This window comes from Parus major, chromosome 4 (assembly GCF_001522545.3).
Source record: "Parus major isolate Abel chromosome 4, Parus_major1.1, whole genome shotgun sequence".
Classification (NCBI taxonomy): Eukaryota; Metazoa; Chordata; class Aves; order Passeriformes; family Paridae; genus Parus; species Parus major.
The window spans coordinates 57181088-57199393 of record NC_031771.1 but is presented as its reverse complement, the minus strand read 5'-3'; the positions used below and the strand labels follow the sequence as shown (position 1 = coordinate 57199393).

The 18306-nt window shown below is 38.3% G+C and overlaps 1 protein-coding gene across 5 annotated transcripts in view; it reads left to right on the top strand.

Annotated features, from left to right (window-relative positions):
- PPP2R2C (protein phosphatase 2 regulatory subunit Bgamma) overlaps nt 1-18306 on the top strand; it is a 132889-nt gene that overhangs the window by 64765 nt on the left and 49818 nt on the right. For all 5 annotated transcript variants that reach the window (XM_015625106.3, XM_015625104.2, XM_015625102.1 and 2 more), the window contains 3 exons: nt 11585-11682; nt 12277-12442; nt 16714-16826. In XM_015625106.3, coding sequence (XP_015480592.1) covers nt 11585-11682; nt 12277-12442; nt 16714-16826 — 377 coding nt within the window. The remainder of the gene's footprint in view (nt 1-11584; nt 11683-12276; nt 12443-16713; nt 16827-18306) is intronic.

Sequence of the window (18306 nt, the reverse complement as noted above, 5' to 3'; positions counted from 1 at the left end):
AAATACACCCTCATGCAAACAAAAATTCAGAAGCATCTCAACTACATATCCATAATTTATAATTATAGTGGGATTAAAATAGACTTGAGGCTTCAGTTGGCCTCATGTCTCAGAGCTGCTGTATTGCAGCAAAGGCTGCTCTGCCTTGAGAGCACAGCAATAATTACTGTGGACTGTGTTTTAACAACCTACGGTGATTGTGAGGCACAGCTTTAAGGATATTATGGGAGCTTGGAAGCCTTGTGCTTCTATCAAGGGCTCAGATGTCTAAATGTTATCTATGTGGGCTGCAAATTAGCAATTCTCAAGCAACATGCCTTCAGGAGGCTTGGCCTTGGGGAAGGCGCCTGCAGATTTGTGAGCCACCACCGCTTGCTTTGAAGTCCCCCTGACTTGGGGAGCCTTGTAATGGAATTCCTCTAGGTCTGTTCTTGTACAGGAGACAGAAATCTGAGTAGTGATGTTTATTTTTCCAGATGCTTTTGTTTTTGACTTTTCAGTTTTAGTGATAGGATGAAAAAAATTGCATTTTACGTTTAACCTTTTGATGAAAAAAGACTGATTTTGGTTAGTGTTAAAATACAGGTTTGAAGATTTGAGGTCTCTGTTCCATAGCTGTAAACACTGGGAATGGTCTGATTTCCCACTTAAAATATTGCATTATTAGACTGGAAAGAGCTTTTAGGGCTGTTTTACATAATGACTGGGTTTCCTGCCTGCTGCTACATTCGGAATTAAAAAAAACAACAAACCAGAAACTGCCTGACCAGCAAGTGGTTCCTGTTTTAGACATTGTCCATAGCATTTGAAATTGCTTCTCTAGTCCTGTTATCTAATTGATATCCATTTGGAATATCTCAAAACAGGCATGTTTATTTCCTGAGGCTGTTAACGGTGTTTGAAGTTTCTTTATCAGACACAGACTGGGGAAAGGTGCATTGATTTTTAGTGTCTTCTGCTCTTTAAGTAATTTTTTTTTAATGAGTAAGTATAGAAATACAATGCATTTAAACTTCAGGGCAGATTTAACATTGGGTTTTCACACTGCAGCTGTCTGGAATTCAATGTTTCAGGGCCAAGAGTGCATCTATGTCCTGAAATAATAGGGTGATTTAGCATGATTTTAATTTTAACCATGTGAGCAATCTCATCTTTCCTCACATTTATTCAGTTGGATACATACATGTGTGTATTTATATATATAGAGAGATAAGTAAAAGTAAAGACTTTGGCCTTTTATGAACTGAATCTTATGAAATGAGCTTTTAGACTAATGTAAAGTTGTGTAAGCCTTTTTTACTATCATTTTCACACACATTTCAAACCTTAAAGCAGTTGAGTGATAGTAAAGCTCATAAAGTTATCCTGTGCATTTTAGGGAAGCTTGGGAGCAGACTTTGGTGTTCCATCAGTAACAGCAGCCTATATTAACACTGAAAAATCTGATTTTTATGTTCTTCAGGTCATCATGTAAAATTTCTGAAGAGATCTTGATGCAAACAAGAGCTCTTGCATGATCTTTGAATTTGGCTTTACACACTTAAACCAGCCACACAACTGGAATATTTCTGAGAGGTCACAAACACTGATTTCAAGGGATGCTTAGAATGGAGCTAATATATTATGATATGCATGATCTTCATCAAAGAAGTATTAGGCATTCCCAGAAGTCCCAGAGTTATATGATCTTGTGACAGACCCAGAGGCAAATTCAGAGTTGTCAGCTGAATTGCCTTTGGAGCCTGCCAAGCAAACAGATGCTAATGTTAGATGAGTATCTACATGGCTTGGCATGGAGCTCCCATGACAAGCAGCAAGCCCTGTGTGTGACCTTAGCTTACTGGTTCACTGCTGGGAATCACAGAGGAGATGTCTAGTGATGTGTGAGTTAGAGCTGTCAGTTGCTCATGGTATTTGAATATGGTTTATTTGGATGCTGTAGTCAGAGTCTCTGATGAGAAGATTTAAACACTGCCATCCACCCTCTTGGGTTACGACTAAGAAAAGCAAACACAGTTTGTTTTCCTTGTGCTAGTTCTACAGGCTCCAGAGCCCCCTGTATGCTGGGAAACCTCAGCCTCTGCCAGTTGCAGCAGGAAAACCTAATATAATCTGGCATAGCAGAGTGTGAAAGTTACTCTCTTTGTCTGCCATGCTTATTTCTGTGAGCTGCTCTCACTAAATACACCTGCCTGGGCAAAGTGGATGTTTGGGAGCCCTGAGACCAGCAAGCACAGAGGCCCATGCCCCTGAGGGTGACATTCTTCAGCTTCCAAACCATGGTGGCCATGTGTGTGCTGCCTGTTGAGAAATGGCCCTGCCTTGTAGCCTCTGAGCCATGCCAGAGTGGTGTTCGGGGAAGAGCAATTTATGACAGCCAAAAGCCTCTGAAGGTCCTCTCTTTATCATTTTAACAGTGTGAATCATAGCACTGCAAAACCTAGGGACATCCTGGAACTCTTCATTTGCTAGCACAGATAGGGCTGTTGTGTCGCTGCCTGCCTTGTCATCACTCTGTGTTTAAAGACTGGCTCTAGTCCAGCTTCTAGCTCCAGTCCTTCATGATTTTTAAGATTCTGTGCCCCTCACTTCACCAAAAGCCTGCTCACTGGGCTTTTTCTCCCTGGGTGCACGCTGTTGTGAGGCTTTGTTTGTTTGGACTCCATCAGTATATTCATTTAGCAACATGCATACTCATTTGAGCTGAATATAGGAACATTTAAGTCTCTAGACAAGTGATTAAGGGCTTTATTAAGTAGAAATGTTTTGCTAAGCCACAGCATGGATTATCTGTCCCTTAGTATGTGTATAATCAAAACTGGTTCTCTGATCTTGGATAAAAACTCTGGAGGATCTGTTTCATTTTTTCTTTTGTGTAAAATGGGAATGCTGACATTTCTTTTCTGACTTCCTTGGGTTGCTGTGGAGTTTAATGCCCAGAAAGTGCTTTGAACATGAGAACTGCTGTGACAGAATTACTGAGTGCTTTGCTTCTGGAATTTAATTGCTCAGTTAAGGAGTGGGGGGGGAAGAAAAGTTCAGAACCAGCTGGCAGTGAAATTCTATTGAAGTTTGTATGTAATATATGGAAATAACATTCATATTGAATATGGTTATTGAGAATTATATTTTAAATTTTGGATGGTTTTTCATTAGTCTTTGATATATTTTAAGTTAATTATTCTCCTTTCAAATTCTAAATATGAGTGGGATTTTTTTTGTCCTTGTTTTAGAATAGGCTTTTAACAAAACTTGACGTTTTCTTATCGTAGATCATTGCAATTATTATGCACAAGCATAATCACTTACGACAATAAAAGTAAAATTAGTGTATACTAATAATTTGTGTGCTTTCCATATTTGGCTTATACATGCTCTGAAATGAAGGGTGAGGTTCAAGGTCTTTCTGTGCTCTCCATAAAACCCGGTTGCCTAGCATTTTTAACACTTGGCAGCACCATTTCTAATCTGTCTGTAGCTGGCAGCCAAGCTGTGCAGCTCCTCGGTGGGAAGTAACATGGAGCTGAGCAGCAGCTCCCAGCTCAGGCAGGCTTCCTTCTGTGGGTACCAGTTTAAACCCTTCTCTGGAAATTGTAAATGCATGATGTGATGCCCATGGCAATTTTTTCTCTTTTGTCCTCCAGTGTGGGTTGGTAAGAGGAGTGGACTGGCACGTTTTCTAAATATGCGCATGTTTATCAAGCAGAGTGTTTCAAGCTTGTTACTGAGTCCTTTGCTTAGATGAGGGTCTCATCTGTCAGCAAAGGAAGAAAGAAAGATCTGGCTGCAATTTTGTTTTTCTTTTTTATCCTCCTACCCCCCTGAAATCTCAGAAGAGTAAATGACTAGCATGTGTTACACAATGTAAGCTGTGAAAGAAGATTTGAGGGAATGTGAAATTTAGAAGCTTTCTGTGCATATATTTATGCTAAAATAGATATTGATCTGCAGTGTTTTCTTAGTTTTAAGCGTTGCTTGTAAGAATAGATATAAGCAGAGTTACCAAAAGGCTTAGATATACTGAAAGGCTTTCTGGCCTTTTTTTCCCAGCTTGTTCAGGGTGAACAGGATGGAGGGATCAGTGTTCCCCTCTTTGGCCATCCCCAGTGCTGAGGGAGCTGCTGGAAGCAGGGCTGGAGCAGCCCCAGCGTTGCCTGGTTGTGCTCAGGGGGAGCTGTGCTCACAGCTCGGGGACTGCAGGGGTGCTGTGCCTGCCACTAATGGGGGGCCCTAAATAGATATTGAAAGGAATCGTGGGAAGCTTTTTATCAGTCCACTGCATGTTTCAGATTAAGAAGGCACAAAGCAGTGCACCTGGTGACTTCAGCAAGGATAATATTAATAATGTTAATTACCCATTCTGCCTTTGCAACCTTGCTAGTCTAAGCAGGTCACCTTGAATATGAAGACACTGAAGTGCATAAAAACTGTAGCCAAATTTTTGAGAAATGTGTCCTAATTTTCAGCTACACTACATCTGACAAATGTTCCTTGACCTTATTTACTACTTAAGTGGTGGGAAACTGCATTTACCTCAGCAGGCAGAAGGTCAAGTCTCTTGGGCCTCTTTTCCTGGAGGCCTTGTACTCTGCAGGTGGGAGATGGGTGCCAGAACTTCTGAAATATGGGCTTTGAGCTTTTGAATGAGGAACACATATGTGGGAGAGTCAGTGAATGAAACACTGAATCTCAGTGACTAGTATTCAGTATAAAGTGAACACTGAACAGAACACTGAACCCAGATAATCTATTTTACATATTTGTCCTGTAAGCAGTTCTTTTCTACATTGACTGTGCTCTAACAGTTGATTTTTCTAATTTGAGAAATACAGCTAGAAATTAGCATGTGATTAAAAAGCTGTTGAAAACAATTTCTAGGCTCTTAAAATAAACACATACAAAAATAGTGGAGAAAAAAGCCAACTCTGTTAAATCTCCAGGCTTGAAAGAGTAAATCACAGTGGTCAAAAGTACTCACTGAGGGGATAAAGACTTTGGCTTTGGTTTATTTAGATTTCATTTCAGGTGAATTTTCTCTTCAAGTGAGCATTGAACATACGTTCAGATGTTCTGCATGGGGAGGTGTTTCCTTTGGTCCCTGAGGATAGGAGTGCATGGATTTGTGAAACTCAGCAGTCTCATACTGGTCTCATGGTCACCTAAACCTGATGCAGGCCACCAAGGTGTGTAGCATTTCTAATATGCAAAAGTTGGAGATTAAAGATGAAGAAAAGGAAAGGATTAACACAGTGCTTGCCAGGATTTGAATTAAGAAAAACTTGTTGCTTCCATTCTTTGGGGTTTTTAACTTTACTATCATCCCTAGCTGAAGTGGTCATGTTTCAAGGAGCCTTTCAAGACCTTTCAGCATTCAGCTGTGTGTTTTTGGATTTCATGTCAGGAAGAGTTTGTACTCTGGAAGAAAGGTGATATTTAGCCTGATAAACCTTGTTCTTGCATGACAAGATTAAATGGGGCTGTTTGGTTTTTGCCTTTGATGTATTTGCCTATGTTAGCAAAGAAGCTAGGCAAGGTGGCAGTTAACAAAATAACTACCTGAAGTGTAATGGACACCCATCTCTGGATTTCATTTGAATTTTCACCTTGTTTCAGTGATCCCTGAAGGTTTTCCCCTGTTAGCAGAATCTGTGTTCAAAGTTTGCCTTTGCCAAAATCCACTTCCTGTTGTGGAGCAAACATGGAGCAAACAATTGCCATTTTTCAGCACAAACTCATCAGACTTCAAAGCCACAATAAACGAAGAAAAACGCAAAATTAAAGATTTGCCAGAATTACAAATAATCCTTGGGGCAAAGGGACAGATATATTCTTCTTTTCAAACGACTTATTTTCTGTTGTAGCATTTCCTTGTAGTCTTTCATGCTTTCTTAAGCTCTCTGTGCATGTAGTTGCTCAGGTGTGCTGTTTTGCACCCTTCCTCATGCTCTTTTTAACATTTGCATGCTCTGTCCTTCTCTTGCCATCTCATGTATCCTTGTGCTCTCCTTTTACTTACTTTCCTCATCTGGCCACCCAGCTTGTGCACCTAACCTGTGTTGTTTTGGTGCCTTGGAGAGGTGATCAGGCAGTTTGTGTGTAGGTCAAGGAACCCTTGATCTGGGTGGTTTAGGGGTTACAATGGTGGTGCTGGGTTGATGGTTAGACTTGATGATCATAAAGGTCTCTCCCAGCCCTGATGATTGTGATAGTATGGTGATGTGTCTTGTCTGCCCAAGAGTGGAGTTGGCTTTCTGGTGTGTTGGTTATGGGTGTTAAGTATTTGAGCCAGCCAAGGTGGATGGTGTGATATGGGAGAGTTCACACTGTGCTTGCTTGAACTTTGAGGATGCTTCTGATATCCATCAGTCCCTGGATTGATGGTGAATAATGCTCTGTGGCCCAAAGTGAATGCACTTTACACAGACTTCTACTTCAAGCAGGAAATTTTTCAGTTGTCAAGGATCTCTCTCTGCCAGCTATTTAAGAAAAGAAGGCCTTCATACATTTGAGGTTTTGCATACTTGATTTTCTAGCTGTTTGAAGAAACCTTTGAAACTTCAGCTTTTAAAAGGTAGCAGGTTTTTTCTTTCCATTTATTTTTTCTGTCCCTACTTTTTCTTTCTTAGTCTAGACTAAATCCTGACAGCACAGCTCTTTGTATTGGCCTTTCCTTCTTTCGAGATACTGTAATACTGCTCCTCTTTTATTTGCCATTTGTCCTTTTGTTTTATGGTTCTCTTTGTTGCAAGCTTCTTTGTTGTTTCTTCCAGATTATGTTCCTCAGGGACTTCTGTATCAGTACGACTGAACATTGCTTGCAGCCATGCCAGATTGTGCTGTGATCTTATTGGATTTCACAAACCGAGGTTAGGCCAGGTCAGAGCTTGGTTGAAATAACGTAGACTACAGGATTGCCTGCTAGCCACTGGGAACACACACAACAAAAACCTGACCCAGATGTTGATTCAGTCAGCTCAGGCTGGCAGTGCTGCTGTGCTGACTGCAGTGGGTGCGATACTAATGAAAAGTTCTGATCTGTTCTGGCTGGTAGGATTTCACAGCTTTTTTTAGAGAAGAGTACTGTTGTTAATTCCAGTGTTCTGGCCCTTTCCAAATCCTTTAATTCTCTATCAGGATTACACTGGAATTCAGTTGAAGATTATATTCTCTGATCTTCTCTTCCCGGTGCTGTTGTGTGATGATTGCCCTTGAAACTTGCTGTGCTGTTCAAAATGTTGCATTTGTGTGCTGGATGCAATAATTAAAAATTTTTTCTTTGCTTTCCTGATCTTCTAAAGCAAAAAATAATAACAAATAATAATAATAATATATATATATATATATATACACACCAGTCTTCAGACTAATGGTTCTGGAAAGGTAGAATTTTGTTAGTAAAAATAACACATGAAAATTACAGTTGAGCTTTTCTTAGAGTTGCTTGAAGTTTCTGACCAAAAGATCTATGAAGATGTGTAAGTATGTTCACACTTAGCTTCACTGAGTGCATATTAGGTGGAAAATTGCATGCTATTATGCCTGAGTGCCCCAAAATGATAGGAAGACTGAATATATAGATAAGGCTTTTCTAATTTATTGCAGAGGTATTGGGACCTGTTGGTGTTCTTTATGGTTTTTAATAGCTTATTCCTTAAAATAAAGCTGTGAGCATGGACACAGGCAAATGAACCCTCCAGCAGCCTTCCCTCAAGTTGAGAGCAGGGATGAAGCTGCTGGAGGGTTCATTTGCCTGTGTCCATGCTGGAACAATACTCATGAAGTAGCGGAAAGAACAGTACAATTAGCTTGATTTACCTTGATGTGCCCAGATGTACAGTGATGGACTTAGATCTATCACAGAACCTGAATATATCTAGCTAGGCAGCAGCCATTAACAGCATAGCCATTAAGAACATTTAAAGACTGTAAATTGTGAATCTGCAGAGGAATTAGTGAGGTATGAAAGGGCAGGGGTGACTAGGAGTCAGTAAATTAAATACTTCACAGGATGGATCAGGAAAAACTTTGTGTCAGTTTAAGCTGTAGTGTGATATCTTTCTGTGTAGAGTTATGTGGTATCTTTCTGTGAATATGTAAAATAAGTCTCGGGATTCAAGTCTGTAATGTGTTTTACGTACTGGGACAATTTTCTGTGGCTGGATGGGGACCAGATAATCAGGTATTTATACCCCTGGGTATTTTCATCTTTTGAAAGTTTTGGGTCCACTTTTCTCTGTCAGCATCTGTATATTGAGGGAAAGTATTGAATATCTTAACTTTTAAATCCAAGTTTATATGCATTTCTGCATAGACAAAATGGAAAATTTAAAATTGGAGTAGGAAGATTAATGTTCTATAAAAGATGGGATTTACAGTTTGATTGTAAGCGTTTGGCATTGAGGTTACCCATAATTATTCTTAATAGGTAAATTATCTCTGTCTCTGATAATCCTAATCATCAGTGCAAAGCTTGGCACTGCCAGCAGAGATATGGAAGGTGTAGCGTAGGAGAAGGCTGGAAAGAGTCTTTCATCTCTGCCATCCCTTGCCAAGGGCTTACTGTACATGCAAATTCATCAGCTTTTCTATTGTGGTGCATTTATATATCCTGGAGAGGCTGAAATCTGGGAATTAATTGCTCTGTGTGCTCAGGGGGCCACTCTGCAGTGGGAGAATCAGTAGGATTGGGACAGTAGTGGCTGATGTTGCTGCAGCATTAATAAATACATGGGGTAATGTCCTGCAGAAGGGTGTGAAGAGCTTTGTTTATTGATTTTGTCCTTACCTCCTTTGTTTTAGGAAGTGCCAGCCTGGCTAACCCTTTATAAGAAAACAGCATGACTGATGTTCACCTGCTGAACAGATATGCTGGATATGTTTGGGGGAGGTGGGCTGATGGCGTCTGTGCAGGGGACAGATAGCTGTTGTTTTCAGCTGTTATTTACAGGATCAATAAAACTGATTTTCCAATTCAAGGATAATTTTTACCAACAAGCTACATAGCCTATAAGGTCATAATATTGGATCTTCTTTTTTTCAGAACAAGTTAATTTAAAAATGATAGGTAGTTTCCAGCTCAGGATGAGTTTTGTAATAGAAAGGAAAGATGTATCTGGAAGAAACACCTTGGGAGGGGGTGAGAATTTTGCCTCAGAACAACATTGTTGCACACTGCTCACAGTCCTTTTCTTTGAACAATAATCATTTAACTGTGCATGATAATTTAATGACAAATGCAATATAATAAGAAAATTCAGCACTGTTTTATTACAATCCTGGTTCAGTTATTGTTGGAGGCTGTGAAAATGCTGCTGTAGACTTTACTGGGCAATGCCAGGTGCTCTCTGTAAAGTGTAATATATTTTATGACCACTGTCACTGTAGAGAAAAATATTTTTTGATGTTGTGGAATTATTTCAGGCCAATAGTGAGTGTATTCACACATATATGTCCAAATACCATTCATTCCTTTTGCAGTTACTTTATCTCAGTCTTTTGTGACCTGTTGAGAATGTCTCACATCCGAGTCATACATGTACATATGCACATATTTTAATACTGCATTCCTCCCTCTGCATTTGCCCTTCTTGCCCACTGCATGCTTAAGAAATGGCACAGTTTAAAAGGAGTATCAGTATGAGTTTTCTGCAGTTGTGCCTGTGTGATTGGGGTGAGATACAGCTTTGAATGAGTAAAATCATGCAGCTATCATTTTATAAGCAGATGACCTTACCTGCTATCAGTATGAATTCTGCATGGTGAGGAGAAAATAGCCAAGAAGTGTTCTTCCATTGCAATAAGTCTGAATGAACTTTACATGCCAGAAAAGTTTTAGATTTTTAGATTTTAGAAAATAAGCCTTTTTATTTTTGACATCAAACGCAACCCATTGCAAACCCCAGAGCATCATGAAACATAACCAGAGTCTCTGTCCTTTTCCTATACTTGGGTAAGTCTTGGGCTTTTGTAGTCATTACCTATGAAATATGTAGTCTATGGAAGTCTACATAAAAATAAAATGCTATTACCTTTGAGAAGCTTTGGGTTCAGACCCAAAATACTCTTAAGTCTTCACGTGCCATTTTTCTCAAAGTCTACACAGCCATTTATGATTCCCCTTTGCTCCTTTATATATGGAGTAGTGGAGGAAAAAAAATGGACAAATGTTGGTTTGATTTAGAAGAATTTGATGGTGAAGATTTGTTTAAAAAATGAAAAGATATTTTTCTTTACTGTGATTGGAGCAAAGTTTTCCTTTTTTGGATGGTAAATAGTTTATAATGTTTGAGTAAGAATCTGGCTTTTGGATGGCTGTGTTGCTGATGAGAGCTGCTGGCAACAGAAGCTTTCTAACACCAAACTGCTAGTTTATTAAAAGAATAATAGGAACAGATGTTTTCAATTCATAAAATGTATCAAGTAGATGGTACATCCACATGTTATTTCAATTCCTTTGAATTTCTGTGTACTCATTTGGGGCTAGGTTTGCAAAAGAGCTTAGCCCACTGTCACTTCATTGTTCTCACTCTAAACTGATGGATGATGAACGTGTTTGGGAACTGCAGCTTTTTATGCCTAAAGGGGAACTCCTAACTACTGACGCTTCTAAAATTTGGCCCATGTTTCTGATGAGTGAATACTGATCATTATAGGGGATTCACACATGCAGTCTCTGAGTAATACCCTGCATTTGCCTGTGATTGTATATATGATGGTTCCTTAATTTACTATTGCACTAAGCATTTTAATTCAAATTATGCTAATAGTGTAGGATTAACTGCGGATTATGATTCTAGCATGTACTGTCATTCAAACAGAAGAACCAGTTCTTTAGCTCCTACAGCCCCTTTCTCCCTCTCATCTTGATGTGTACTAATTTGTGCTCAAGACTGGCCTCAGGTTTTGATGGGGTTTCTTTTTTAAACAAGAAATTGCTTAGGGAAAGGCAGTTGTTGAAAATCAGGGAAAGAGAGACTGAGATTCTTTTTGTCTTCTGATGACACATTTTTACGGTGCTGAAGTGATTTTCTGAAAACAGTGATTAGAATGGGCTCTTGCCAGCACTGCACAGTGTACAGTTCTGGTTTTGCCTTCATTCCTCAGTGGTAGGACAGGCTGCACATACTTTTTTTTGCACTCTTGACTCACATACATATTTGAGAAAAGTGCTAGGTGGTTATATAAAAATCACCAGAAAAGTCCTAGAATAAATAATACATGCAAGAGAACTGATGTTATATTGGTCCTTGCTAGAGCATATAGCAGGAGGCCAATTCTGTTCTTTGCCAATTCTGAAAAAAAAGCTTTATAGCCACCCAAGATGGCTCTTCTTGAAGCATAACCTCTCCAGAGAGCTTCTCCTCTCCCAAACTGCAGATGTGCTGGAAAAACAAATTTGCCTCTTTAATGTTTGCACTTGTTTCATTGGATTGTAATGGCATGCAGCCTGTTTGCATTGGTGAATCCATCTGTATTCCTTCAAATCCTTCATTTGTTGCATTTTTTGTTGAGTGCCTGATATTTCTAGTGACTTTGTGTTGTAGCAGCAGTCTAAAATCTGCCTTTTTTCTCATTCTTCCTCCAGCTGATATTATTTCTACAGTTGAGTTCAACCACACTGGAGAACTGCTGGCTACTGGTGACAAGGGGGGTCGAGTTGTTATATTCCAAAGGGAACCTGAGGTATGTGGGTTACCAGTGTAGTCTTCAATAGCCTGATAAAGCCTGGCTGAATTTTTAATACTTTATTTGAATTAAATTAACAAACTTGTTTATAATCTCAAGATGCAGTAAAACAGTGTTACCTGTTTAGAGAGGAAGTAAAAAAGGGTAAGGATTTTTAACTTGTAAGCTTGCTGTCCCAAGCAAAAATGCTTCAAAGCTCCAAAAGTCCAATATAAGCAAAAAGAAGGTAATTTTTGTTTTACTTCTGCCTTGTTTTAATAGCTTTTTCCTAATGATGGAACCCCATTCCATTTAAAACAGTACCTTCACTTACCTTTATGTTCCACTTGTAAATGCCATCCATCTGCAGTGTCTTGTGTAGAAGTCTTTCCTGAATAGCTGACATGTCTTCAAAAATTCTAATATTAAATGTTTCAGTACTCACAGGAAATTCTATTCTTGCTGAAACAAATCTATCAATATCATGTTTTAAATGAGAAATTAAATTAAATTTTCAATATTTTTACATTTATAAGACTGCTTATACACCTTTCCTAAGAGATGAAGATTTATTGCTGTCATAAACAACATTTCTGTTCTTATTCTCCATAGAGTAAAAATGAGCCTTACAATCAGGGGGAGTACAATGTTTACAGCACTTTCCAGAGCCATGAACCGGAATTTGATTATTTGAAGAGCTTGGAGATAGAAGAGAAAATAAACAAGATCAAGTGGTTACCACAGCAAAATGCAGCTCACTCACTTCTATCAACAAATGGTGAGATTGATGAGAGTATGCAGAACATATCAGTATTTGCAGTATTTGCTCTATGTGTTTTAGTGCTGACAGTATATATTTGCTCATTTTAAACTGCTGTTTTAGTAATTTCCTCTTTCAGAGTTTACCAAGACTGTCATACTGCCTCTGATATCTGTTGTTTGTATATTTTATTCATAGAATCATGAGGTTTTTCCGATTGATTATTCATAGACATTTAAAGAGCTATCCATTTTTTTATTATATGCAGTGCTATCCTGAAATACATCTTTGTGACAAAGGCATCACCTTATTCAGCAGCTTGTGTTTTGTGGGAAATTTAGAATTTTTTCTGCTGTATTTGTCATGACTTTTATTATTTGTAGATGTGTAAATGAAGGTAGGTAACAGAGATTAATTTTTTCTTTTCATTCATTATCAACAGAATAGTTTATTTAAGTTTTAAAGAGGTACACAAATCTTGGGAAGACAGGAACAATAATACTAGGATATTGATACTGACTCATATTTATAACATGTCTAAGGCCTACTGATGAAAGAAAGCAGCATTATTACAAAAAGGGGATGTTCAGATACTAAATAAGGGGAAAAAACTGAATGTAAGCTAACGTGCACAAGTTTCATTTAGGAAACATTTAGATACCCACAAACTTTATTATTGCAGATGATGTATGAGACAAAATACCTGACTTTAAATTTGAGATCTAATGGTAATCAGAAATTTATTTTTTTTTTTGTTCTAGAAGTTTGAGTATAATTGGGAGTTGATGATGAAAAATAGGGTAATATCATCTTTGGGAACTGCTACAATCACCAAGTGATTGGTTTGCATTAAGATATATAGCATTAAATAATGCTTACATTCATTCAAAGTAGTAGTAATTTTTTAGTATTTTTTAGTTTGTTTTATTTAAAGTTGTCTTTGACTTTTTGGGGGCAGTGTTACTTACTTGAAATGAAACACACCTGCTACAGACAGGTGATTTATGCTAATTTAATGCTTAGTCACCTTATGAAGTTTGGGAGTTTATTTCTACTCTTCTCCCTTGGTCAAAATATCCCTCACCTTCTTCAGATAACTAAGAATGGCTTCTTCTGAGCATGTGATACAGAAGCAGATTATTGAAATTAAACCTCGCCCTTTTCATTTTAAAATTTGTTTTTAGAAACACTGAGGAATACAGCCAGTATTCCTCAGATTTTTAGCTTTTACAGCTATAGATAATAGACCATTACATGAGTTTTCTGTTTCATCCTTTCAAGAGAGGGGAGAAAAGAAGAAATAATCAGTCATAGTGCTGCTCTGGTTAATCCAGTTTCAACCAAGAGTGAGAAAGCCTAGGACCTGGAAATATATTTTGGTCTCTCTTTCTCCTTCTTAGTTTTGGAGCATCTCATCAGACCTCTTCATGGTGAGAGGAACAGAAATGGTTACATTGGCATAAGCTTTGGATTTTGGCTTTGAATTGCAAAACATTTGCATGTGCCAAGGAGGATTCCTAGCTTCCTGGCACAGCAGGATTGAAGTCTCAAAATTCACCTCCTGGCATATTCTTAAAGATGGTTTTAACTTCAGGGTACAGACAGCTCACATTGAATTATTCACTGTCTCACAGATTACCTGGGAGAAGCCTTTTACAATGTATATCAATTTCATGCCTATAGAAAAGGATAATAATATGTTTCCTAATGTGAAGGCACTACCTGTCACACATGCTCATATTGGACAGATTGTAGAAATGTCTTGAGTACCATTTTTGTTTACTAAATTACGAGTCTGCTGTTTTAATGCAGTTTTTGACATTTTGCTCTCTGGTAATTTAGGATGTAATGCAATATTTTTTTGCAGAAAAATAAGAACTGTGAAACAGCATCCTTTCCACATGCTCAGGTGGACACAGTCCACTGAATGTGCTGGAAGGAGCATCCTGCTGCTCAGGAACATGAGGGGAGAGTCGGTCTAAATCTAACCCTCAAAATAAGACTTGGCAGGTCTGCACCTGCCCAAATCTGTTTCTGTCATTCTAAGGAGGACTTTTGTCTGAAGTTGTTTCTGCACACATCTTTCAGAGGCGATCTTGATTCCTTTCCAGTTCACGTTATCAGCAAGTTATCAGCTAAGCTTTGATTGTGGCATCTTAATTAATGAAGACAGAAGGAAATCACCAAGGCTTTCAAATCCCCCTGTGGATTTACAGTGCTCGCAGTTAGGAAATTTGTAGTTTGCACTGTAAAATCATTGCACTGTAAAATGCAATGATTTTGTAGTATAATGATAACAACTTATTATGATTCATTGGTATTTTCTGTACCAGAATATATTTGGGCCTCTTTCAGTGTGGGCTACATAAACTAGATCAGAATTTGGCCCATACAGATTCTTTCATCTGAGGATTTCAGACTGCTTACCAGACATTAATTAATTTTAACTTCACAACACTCTGGAGACTGAATGCTTAACCTCACTGAGATGTTTCTATTTTTTTCCTATATTTTGCAAAATATAAGCCTACTTAAAACTTCTAAGGAGTATTTAAAGTCCAGAGGTGGATAAAGGAGAGCACCAATACATGATAACCTTACCTGCTTATAAAACAGTTTTCACTCAGGAATGAGGTAGATTTATTAATAGCAATCAGATCTAACAATGGAAAAGTTTTCGTGTTTTATCTTATAATTCATTTTACAATTGCTGTATTTATAATTTTTTGACTAGATCAGCAGGAATGCACTATTTACATGTAATAAAATATCCAAGGGCATGACATGACTTATGTGTATTTTTAGTAATTAATTAACATGATATACAATACAAATGAAATTTATTGAATATTTAAAAGGAGCTTTTTAGTTGCAGATTGAACTGACCTCTTGTTCTGTAGATTGACTGTATTGTGATTTTTTTTGCTTGTATATTAGCATATCAATATCATTAAGAGGTACATAATAGTAAAACCTGAGTAATGGAGGGATTGATTTTGAAACAAAGAAAGTTGAAAGTTAAAAGTTGCTATAGAAATGTAAATCAATTCATGTTTTTTGTATATCCTGTCTTTAAAGTGATTTGTACTAGCATTTGAAAGTAGTATTTGAAAGTAGTGTTTGGATCAGCCACACTGGGGAAATGATTATGTATTATTATGTATGCTCTGGTATGTAGTTGGGGAAAGAAAAGAATAAAGTGGGATGAAATCAGAAATTATGCAGGAACTGAGGTTAATAAATCTGTGCTGGCAGCTGAAGGGCAGAAGCTTTGGAAAGACTTTTGCTGTTGCACAAGCAGATGAGCAAAACAGCCATTAGAATCTTAGGGACAGATATTTTTGCAGAAGAGTTGGCCTTGATTTTTCAGTCCAAGAAGCGTTTGGGTTGGCAGGTTAGGAGCAGAACCACAACAGTGGGAGTGGACAATCAGCATTAGGAAATCTGGAGCTTCAGCTTGTACAAAATACCCCCAAAGACAAATGCAGTGTGAAATGTTTCAGACATGTTGGTTGGTTTCAGAGACTCTTTGCTAGCTGAGAGACATCATTACTTTCTCATCATGTGCTTCACCCATCATGGGAAAGGAAGAGTCTGGATTTTATTGCATTCCTTGCAAGATTAATACTTTTTTTTCCTTACTTTTCTCTCTTGCCATCACAATACATTTCACTTAGTTTGGTTTGTTTTTTTTCTCTTTCCTCAGTTATTTCTCAGCTGCTTTCCATTAGGAGGGAGAAATGCCTTGTTTTTTACACAGCCTTTCAATTGCAGAAGCTCCTGATGTTACACCAATTCTCCACTGCCCATCCCACAATGGACCAGGAAGGGACCATTGGTCTGGCTGTGTAGTCCAGGCTGTTCTTGTGCTGTTTATAAGTAACCTAGAAAACTGGCATTAATGCCAAACTGGTGTTAATATTGGGCTTATTTCCTTGCCAAGTCAAATTGTTAAAATGAGCTTCAGCAGTGAGCATTGAGTAGTTTGGGTTTGTTCCACCAGCAGACTGCCAGGTTGAATACATGAGCAGCATGTGCTCTACATGCTCCACACAGTCTGCCAGCTGCCAGGAACCCCTGACTCAGTGTGAAGATCTGGGATGTGCTTTATGGCTATTTCGTCTGTTGGCAGCATTTTCTGGGTGTGCAGAATGAAGTGAACCAGGCTATTTCAGCACAGAACTTACCTAAGGCAAGGTGTAAAAACTTATTTATGAAATATATTGTGAAAGGTGAGTAACTCCATTCAGAATTCCTATGCTGACAGTTGTATATCTTTTCTTTTAAAGATAAAACAATCAAATTGTGGAAAATTACTGAAAGAGATAAGAGACCGGAGGGGTACAACTTAAAAGATGAAGAAGGAAAGCTTAAAGATCTTTCTACAGTAACGTCACTGCAGGTAAGCTTCTGTCCATGTCCAAAATTCAGTTGTTTCTGTATAAAAAAGGTAGTGCTAAGTCAGTAAAAGATTTAAATATGTACCTAATGCTAAGCATTTATATGATTATTCTAACTGAAGCTTTAGCTGACTGAAAGCTTGTCATGGGGTGACTTTACCTTTAAGATAGCTTCGGGAGCTGGGTGGAAGCTGAAGCTGCGAGAGGCTGATGGCAGTCTTTTCTTGTGACCAACTATCGGTCATTTTTAAGGATTGACAGCAGTTTTGACTATTGAGAAGTGAGATCAACCTGTGAACACCACCTTAAGATGTAAAGTCAGGGCTTTCTTGTTCTTTTTGATTTCTGGCTTCTGAAAAGGTAACAGGCTCGGCCTTCTCCCCCCACTCCAGGCCGGACAAGGCCGCAGAGGGCGGGGGGGATAAACAGAGCCGGTTGGCCTGGCTTGGTTTGTAGTTTCTGCTGCTGGACTGAAACCTGACACCATGAACATCTGCAGCATTTCCAAAACTTCAACTCTTTTACTACCTGGACGAGACTTACAGATTACTATTTTTTCCGAGAGAGAGAGAAGGATGAGAGAGAGATAACATGAAGAAGACATCATAAAACCATCAAAAACAGTGAAGAAAAGAGTTAAGTTTTAGATGAGGAAGAGAAAATAAGGAGATGTTTTAATTAAGCTGAAATATTTTTCTGTTAAAGCTATGGAGATGGACAATAGTGTTCTGAAAAAGAGCTCCTTTAATTTGTGACAGAGTATATTGGGAGGAATGGAGTGTTCAAAGTGTGGATTTTGAGCAAATAATGAAGTGATTGTGATACAGTGAGATACTGAAAGAGAGGGGGAGAAGTAATAGTTGAAGATTTGTGGCCTTTTGTGAGGCAAAGAGAAAACTTCTGTTTCCAGGGGGGCTCAGAAAAACAGATGAAGAAAACTTTTGCCTTTGAATAACTCATCCTTAAAAATGACATCCCTAGACTCATTTGACCCATAACACACCTCAGAGTGATGTGAAATGGGAGGAGTGGACTGATGACAGATTTTTTTTTTTCCGGGCAGCTGGCATCAGAGAAATAGAAAGCTATAACAGAAATAGTTTTCTTGTGGAAAAACTCCATAGATTAGCAGAAGAAAACTTCTGTTTCTTTACAAAGACTGATGAAAAGACTCTAACAGGAATTGGGACTGATTTAAACACCAAAGTTCCAAGTTTTTTGTTTCTATGTTGTCATGTGAACAAGGGAATGGTTGGGTAGTGGGGGAGAAAGAGGTTTTCTGGAAGTTATTCTGGTGTTCTTATTCTTGTAGTTTTGTTAATAAACTTCCTTTATTCCTTTTAAGTTTTAAGCCTGTTTTGCTCTTGTTCTAATCCATATCTCACAGCAAGAAATAAGTAAGTTTCCTACTAATTTCTTAGTTACTGCTTTAAAACCATGACATTTATTTGGTGCATTGGCCGGGAAAACGAAATTAGCAAA